The 7,633-nt window shown below is 49.1% G+C and overlaps 1 protein-coding gene across 1 annotated transcript; it reads right to left on the reverse strand.

Moving 5' to 3' along the window:
• Window positions 1-2,253: 2,253 nt before the first annotated feature.
• On the reverse strand, window positions 2,254-6,968 carry LOC120235751 (cytochrome P450 1A2-like). Its single transcript, XM_039238210.1, is given in 10 exon segments — window positions 2,254-2,490; window positions 2,493-2,657; window positions 3,383-3,424; window positions 3,427-3,467; window positions 4,603-4,692; window positions 4,694-4,724; window positions 4,904-4,993; window positions 5,468-5,588; window positions 6,151-6,224; window positions 6,227-6,968. Coding segments are annotated over 10 exon segments (1,527 nt in total). The 3' UTR covers window positions 2,254-2,359.
• Between the last annotated feature and the right edge of the window lie 665 nt (window positions 6,969-7,633).

Here is a 7,633-nt window from a genome sequence, read left to right on the forward strand (position 1 = left end):
TATATTTATATAACAAATTATTTTTGTAACCATCTAGGTTTTAAAAAATTATTATTATAGCCATTCTAATATGTGTGAAGTGATATCTCGCTGTGGTTTTGATATGCATTTCCTTAATAATAATTATGTTCAGCATCTTTTCATGTGCTTCTTATCATTTGCATATTTGCTTTAGAGAACTCTATTCAAGTCTTTTGCCAATTTTTTAAAAAAAATTTTTAATGTTTTATTTATTTCTGAGAGAGAGAGAGGCAGCGTGAACAGGGGAGGGTCAGAGAGAGAGGGAGACACAGAATCTGAAGCAGGGTCCAGGCTCTGAGCTAGCTGTCAGCAACAGAGCCCGATGTAGGGCTGGAACCCACAAACCGTGAGATCATGACCTGAGCCAAAGTCGGCACTTAACCGACTGAGCCACCCAGGCGGCCCTCTTTTGCCCATTTTTAAGTTGGGTTGTTTGTTTTCCTGTCAATTTGTAGGATTTCTTTGCGGATTTCTTTGCATGTATTCTGGAGGTTAATCCCTTATCAGATATATGATTTGCAATTCTTTTCTCCCATTTTGTGGCTTCTGTTTTCACTCTTTTGATCGTTCCCTTTGCAAAAGAAGACCTGGGCCTCTTGCAGATAACCCAAGCCCTTCTGGGGAATTTATCCTCCCCTAGCTATGGATGAACAAATGAAGGTCTTGTGAGAAGTCAGGTGTTTTGAGGATTGGGGCATGAGGTATCCCCATTCAGCCATCTGGGTTTGGTCCACAAGGCTGGATCTCTTCCTTCATGTTCCCTTCAAGTGTTAAAAGACTTGGGTCAAACAGGAAAGGAGAGAAGAGAGAGCAATGAACAATGTGCCCTCAGTGATGGAGGAAACAAACCTAGGCCTACTCTTAGGACTCAAGAAATCTGATACTGATGCATGCTATAATATGGATGAAACTTGAAAACAATACACTAAGTGAAGAAGCCAGTCACAAAAGACCACCTGTTGTATAACTGCATTTATATGAAATGTGCAAAGTAGGCAAATCTATAGAGACAGAAAGTAGATTAGTAGTTGCTTAGGGCTGGGAGTGACTGCCAGTGGGTGTGGGCTTTCTTTTCCAGTAGATGAGAAGTTTCTAAAATTGATTGTGGTGTGTTAGCAAAACTCTGTTGCAATTTGTGATTTATGAGAAATAGATGTTTGGTCATCTAAATGGTCATCTAAATGACCAAACATCTATTTCTCATATATATTTGGTCTTTGTCCACAGATCCTCGCTCACAGCTTCCTAAACCCTTGGAATTTCCTAAGTGTTGAGAGTGATAAAGAGGTCTTTTGTTTTAATATTTATATAAAATATATACATATTTTAGAGAGTGAGTGAGTGGGGGAGAGGGACAGAATGAGAGAAAGAGAGAACCTTAAGCAGGCTCCATGCTCAGTGTGGGCTTAACCCTGGGATCATGACCTTAGTCGAAGTCAAGAGTCAGATGCTGAGCTGACTGAGCTACCCAGGTGCCTTGTCTTTTGTTGTATTAATGAAGGCAACTTTTGGAGCTGGTTGCCAGGAGGTCCAACCATATGACTAGAGTGTTGGATCAGTCTCACTCCCTGACCTCTGGGGAGGGGAAAGCGGCTGGTGGTTCAATTAGACAGTGGTCAATGACTTCGTCAGTCCTGAGTATACAATGAAACCTCCATAAAAATCCCAAAAGAACTGGGATCAAGAGCTTCCAGGTTGGTGAACACCCAGAGATTGGGGAGAATGGTGTGCTTGGAGAGGGCATGGAAGTTCCATACCCCTTCCCCAGACTTCGCTCTGTGTATCTCTTTGTCTGGCTGCTGATTCCTATCTTTCATCATATCTTTTAATAAACTGATAAACATAGGTAAGTGTCTCCCTGAGTTCTGTGGGTCACTCCAGCAAGTTAAAGAACCTAAGGAGGAGGAGGTCATTGGAACTTCCAGTCTGAAGCTGGTTGGTCAGAAGCACAGGTAGCAGCCTGGGGCTTCTGACTAGCAACTGAAGTCAGGTTGGTGGGGTGCAGTCCTGTAGGATTGAGCCCTTAACCTGTGAAGTATAATGCTATCTGTAGGTAGACAGTGTCAAAATTGAGTTGAATTCTTGGACATCCATTTGGTGTCCAAGAATTGCTTGGTGTTGTGTGTGTGGGGATACCCCCCTATGTTGAAACTGGATCCAGGAACCCCACAAGATCTGTGAATATGCTAAAAGCCATTGGATTGTCTAAGAAAGTGAATTGTATGGTATGTATATTATACCTCAACAAAGCTTTCATTTAAGAAAGAGGGGAACAAACAAGGGTTGTGGACTCATGGGCGATCCTCACCCCTCCCTCTGCCTTGGCATGCTGGTGTCTTCACTTCATGGAGAAGCGTGGCCATGCCTGAACATGCTCACAGTGGGGGTGCTTCATGGTCAGCCCACAGATGAGAGTTAGATCTACTTTCACACCTGCTGGCACGCTGAACTCCAGCTGCTGCAGCAGATGGCTAGGAAGAGGAAAATCTCCCACTTGGCCAGGACCTCCCTTGTACACCGGCGCTTGCCCAGGCCAAAGACCATCACCTTCTCACTTAAAGTCTTGTTGATGGCAGTACCATCAGCAGTGAGGAATCGCTCTGGCCGGAACTCAGATGGATTCCCCCCACACCTTCCTGCAAGAGGAACAGAGGAGATGGGATTTCTGGGTGGGGGAGACCCTGGGAGGAAAGACCTGGTGGAGACTTCTGTTGATGGTACAAGTGTTAGAATAGATGGAGAGTGATGAAAAGAGAGTTGAGAGAGCGGCCAAACTGTACTTTGCTGCTTATTTCTTTTACAAATCTCTCTCTAAGATGATCGACCTTACAAATGGGGCTTTTAAATATTAATTTGTTATTTTAAAGAAATAATGCTTCAACTAAAAGAAATTAAAAGGAGGAAAACATTATCTCCATCCTACTCAGTATACAGGGGAGTCAACAGTACATCCTGGTTTATGATTATTGTTTTGGAGTAATGGTTGGCAGTATTCCTTTTCACACTTAGGAGCACCCCAGTTTAAGTGGTAAATTATATGCCCCCCCCACCTACAGGCTAGAGGGGGATTTTCTAAAGAGAGGTCACCAAGCCATTGCCATCAGAGTCACCTGAGGTACTCCATTTTACCTACCAAAGTGGAATCTTGGGGGATGAGGCACCCTAATCTAACCAACCTGCTGATCATTTTCCTATGTGCACTACAGTTTGAGAAACATGGACCCAAAGTCTGTTACTTAGAACAGACTATATATAGCAATCGAGGCCCCATCCTTCTATCATATACCCAGTTCCCAGGGGGACAGACAGCCTTCCTGACTGCTGAGTCTCACATAGTTTTTAGTGGAGGATGTATACTCACTGGTCATGATTGACCTCCACTGGTTTATGAGGACAAGTGTTTCTTGGGGATGTAAAAGCCATTCAATGTCGTGTCCCTCGTTGTGCTGAGGAAGGAAGAGGGGGCTGTCAGGCTCAGGGAAGGAAAACTGGGGCATGTCTCTGGGAGGTATTCTCTCCTACTTCCACTCCAGCCCAATAGCTTGCTCACCACAGTCTCCATACCCCACACTGGGAGGGAATGTCAAGAGTGGTGAAATTAGGGGCGCCTGGGTGGCTCAGTCAGTTAAGTGTTCAACTTCGGCTCAGGTCATGATCTCGTGGTTTGTGGGTTCGAGCCCCGCATCGGGTTCTGTGCTGGCAGCTCAGAGCCTGGAGCCTGTTTTGGAGTCTGTGTCTCCCTCTCTCTGCCTTCCCCCACTCATGCTGTCTCCTTCTGTCTCAAAAGTAAATAAACTATTCAAAAAAAAAAAAAAAAAGAGTGGCGAAATTATCCTTCCCCTTCCTCAGCTCCTGTTTTTCACCTTCAACAAAGCAAGTGTTTACTGAACTTTTTTGTGTGTCTGGCTGTGCATTTGGCCATCCTCTGGCGCCAAGAAGAAGACTGTCTGGGCCAGCCCTGGGGAGTTCCCAGCTTGGCTGAGGAGTCAGACCTCTTGTTCCAGGAATGATTAGACCAATAGATGGATGGAAGTAAGTGTTCACTAACTCTTTTGACATTGTTAAAATCCTAGGACGTAATTAAAGACAAATGGCTGAAAGTTCTACAAGATATCAGAGAATGAATCTGTGCCAGCCATTTGAGTCAGGAAAGCCTGCTAGGTGAAGGGAAGTTTGTGTCAGGATTGACCTGGGGCAAGCACAGGATTCTGGTAGCCAGAGAAGAGGATAGATGGCATTCCAGGGAGAAGGTCCAGCAGAAGCAGAATTGGAGGTTGGCTGCAGCATGCTGGTGAGCTGCAGTGAGGCCGGCCTGGCTGGGCTGAGAGTACTTGCAGGGAGGGAATGTGAGCAGAGGTGAAGGAGAGCTGAGATCAGGAGTGTGACTTTATCCTGAAAGTGGGGTAGTTTGATCATGCTTGGACTGGTTGGGAACAGACTAGAGGCTGAGGGTCTGTGAGGAACTTGGGGACCGGCCAGAATGAGATGCTGAGATGTGAGCCAAGGCCAGGGCTGAGAAGATGGGAAGAAGAGACATGGTGAGGACTTCAAAGGTGGCAGGGCAGCATAAGGAGAACTTACCTATAGGGGAGAGTGAGGGGGATGAATGAGGAGTGTCGGAAGGTCTCCAAGATTAAGGCCTCCAGGTAGGGCAGCTGGAATCTGTCAGAGCCGGGGCTGCCATGCCCTGCCAATCACTGTGTCTGTAGAACACAGAAGACCAAACAGGGCTTAGGGCTTCCCTGACTGCTCCAGGGCATCTGCGTCTCCTATTACATCCCCCATTATGTCCCCTATTAGGCACATAACAGCCATATGTAGATTGAACAAATGACCTGAGGATCCCAAGGCTTCTCTCAGCCAATGCATCTCTGCTACGTACCCAGCTCCTCCTGGATCTTTCTCTGTTTCTCAGGACTTTTCACAAGGTGCACAAAGCTCCAGGAGATGGCTGTTGTGACAGTGTCAAATCCTGGGCAGCACGGTGCAAGGTAGGAAGGAAGGAGGACAAGAACAAGAAACCAGCTGTCCCTAAGCACCCCGCATGTATGTACCATGCATTGCTTTCTCTGCCTCCTTCCCCCCTGCCTGCTCCAGCCCCTCCCATGAGTTTTCTGGGGGCAGAGCCAGATCTCCTCAACGGATATTTGGTCACTGGATTTATCATTAGTTTCTGGAATTACAGGGACTCAGACTTACAGGCTAGAGAACCCTTAATTGTTCATGTGGGGAAATTGAGGCCCAGAGGCAGAGAGGGGCTTGATTGAATTTCCACTGAGCATTGTTGGCTGGCCTGGACTCTGACCCTGAACATGGGCCAGGTGTCTGTATGTTCTGCACCATCTGGTATGTGGTTGGCAAATTTTCTGATGTACTCAGGGGCTGAGCAAGTCTGTGGGTGAACAGCAGGCACTAATGGATGGAGGAGCAAAGGTCTGATTCCTGCCAGGCCCAAAAATGTCGCTGATAAGGTTGACAATCTTCTCACAAGTGATGTGGCCACCATTAGCTCTGGAGCCCTTTTTACAGTGCTTCAACAGGGCGCCCATGATGTCCTGGATGTTATTCTGTAAGGACAAAATCTTAGGGACAAGCCTGTACTTCCAGGGCCAACCATTGGACCTTACCCCATGCCACAGGGTGCCTCCCCCTGGCCTGTAGGCAGTAAGTTGGGCTTATATAGCAAGAGCTGGTGGCAGCCCTGGGGACCCTTCCTCCCAATAACCCCAGGGGTCCAGTTTCAGAGGAGGAGACTGGGGTGAGGACTAGGAAGCAAAGTGCTACCTGAGCTGGGGATTAGCCTCCGTCAGCATTCAGGTTCCCGCAGAACAAAAGCCTTATGATAACAGCCCCCCCACATTGCAGGACTCTGCCAGGGCCCCCTTCACAGCCAAATATCTCTAGGGCTTTGAGCAACCCTGAGAGGGAGGCTGTAGGGATGAGGAAACCGAGGCCAGAGACGAAGAGGGATTGTTGCCAGGTCACACAGCCAGTCCAGGGTGTTCCAGAGCTTTCCTACGCCTTGACAGCAGCATGTCAGCTGTGTGTGTGCCTTGAAGCTGGGTGAGAGGGACCGCACACAGGCCCTGCAGGGTGCCTCCTGCAGCCTCACCAGCACCCTGGGCTCACCTTGTCAAAGTCCTGGTAGTGCTCCTGGACAATGTTCTGCAGGAACCATACCAGCTTCTGGTTGAAGGCCTTGGTTTCTGCAGGGCAGGGATGGGGAAGTATCGAAGGATGGGGAAGAAGTCCACAGGGTTGGCGGAGATCACATTCTCCACAAATTCATTGGTGCTCCTCAGGATGCTGGACATCTCCTCACTCTCCTTAGGGAAGCGCTGCCCAAAGCACATGGTGCCAATGACATTGACCACTGACAGCACTACTTGGGTATAGGGGTCAAAGCTCCCAACCTCTGCCATCTGCTTCTGAAACCTGTTGATGAGGACCTCAGCCTCCTTGCTCACATGCTCTTCCAGGTAGCAGGAGGACGAGGAAGCCGGGTCTGAGGCAGTCAAGAAGGTGTTGAGGACGCTCTGGGCCAGGCGCCTGCGGGCAGCCCACACCGGTCCAGAGTCTGCGCTGAAGGTCAAGCTTTGGCCATCAGTGATTACAGTGAAGCTGTAGAGATCAGGCCGGCCATTGAAGTCATCGCCCTGCTGCACCAGGGCCTGCCAGATGGTGTCCAGGCTGCTGAGCACCAGCACAGGTGTGGAGCCAATGCGGATTTGCAGCACGTCCCCATAATGCTGGCTCAGCCTTGCCAGCGCCAGATGGGGGCTCTTCCCCAAGGTCAGTATGTGCCCGAGCAGAGGCCAGCCCCAGGGCCCCGGTGGACTCTTCAGGCCTTCGGGAACCTGAGGCTGCCGAGCCCTGACCACCCAGAACACCAGACAGAAGACAACGGAGGCCAGGAGAAGCTCTGTGGCTGTTGGGGATAATGCCATCTGTAACAACTACTGGGGAAGGAGGAGACTGGTTGAGCATCAAGATGGAGCCTTTCACTCATTCATCCACTCAGTCAATAAACATTCCCCATGTTTGGTGCTTGGCTCCTAGCTAGACACTAGAAAGACTAAGGTATATCCACCATAGGTCCTGTGTCCCAAGAGCTCACTCTTAGAACATCACAGAATCTGAGGCCTGGAAAGGAGCCTCAAAATTCCCAACCTAATTAGCTCTGATGCTCTCATCTGCCCATCACCTCAGTTTCCAATTCTGAGGCTGGAGTGGAGGCAATTGACGACTTCAAAACAGGGGAAAACCCTTGCCAGCCTCCAGTTCAAGGTTATACTGGACATTATGCCAAAGAGACCGTGCTGAGGCTGGCTTCCTGCCAATACCTGCTCCTACCCAGGGAGCAGTGAGCAGCTCCCACTCAGCTACAAACACTTGAGGGGGCCAAGGTCCCAGGGCTCATGCAAATGGCTGGTGATGCCTCCTCCCCAGGGCATTCTTTACCAGACCATGGGGAGCCCCTCCTCTGAGGGTGAGTCCCCACCCTCCCACAGTCTTGGAGACTGAGATTGGGCTGCAGCCAAGCCAGAGCCAAGGCTGCCCTCATGCCGGGTGGGGATCCCCTCCCATCTCTCCATTCTAATCAGAGATGGCC

The sequence above is a fragment of the Hyaena hyaena genome, unplaced genomic scaffold (genome assembly GCF_003009895.1).
Source record: "Hyaena hyaena isolate Hyena2069 unplaced genomic scaffold, ASM300989v1 scaffold_137, whole genome shotgun sequence".
NCBI lineage: Eukaryota > Metazoa > Chordata > Mammalia > Carnivora > Hyaenidae > Hyaena > Hyaena hyaena.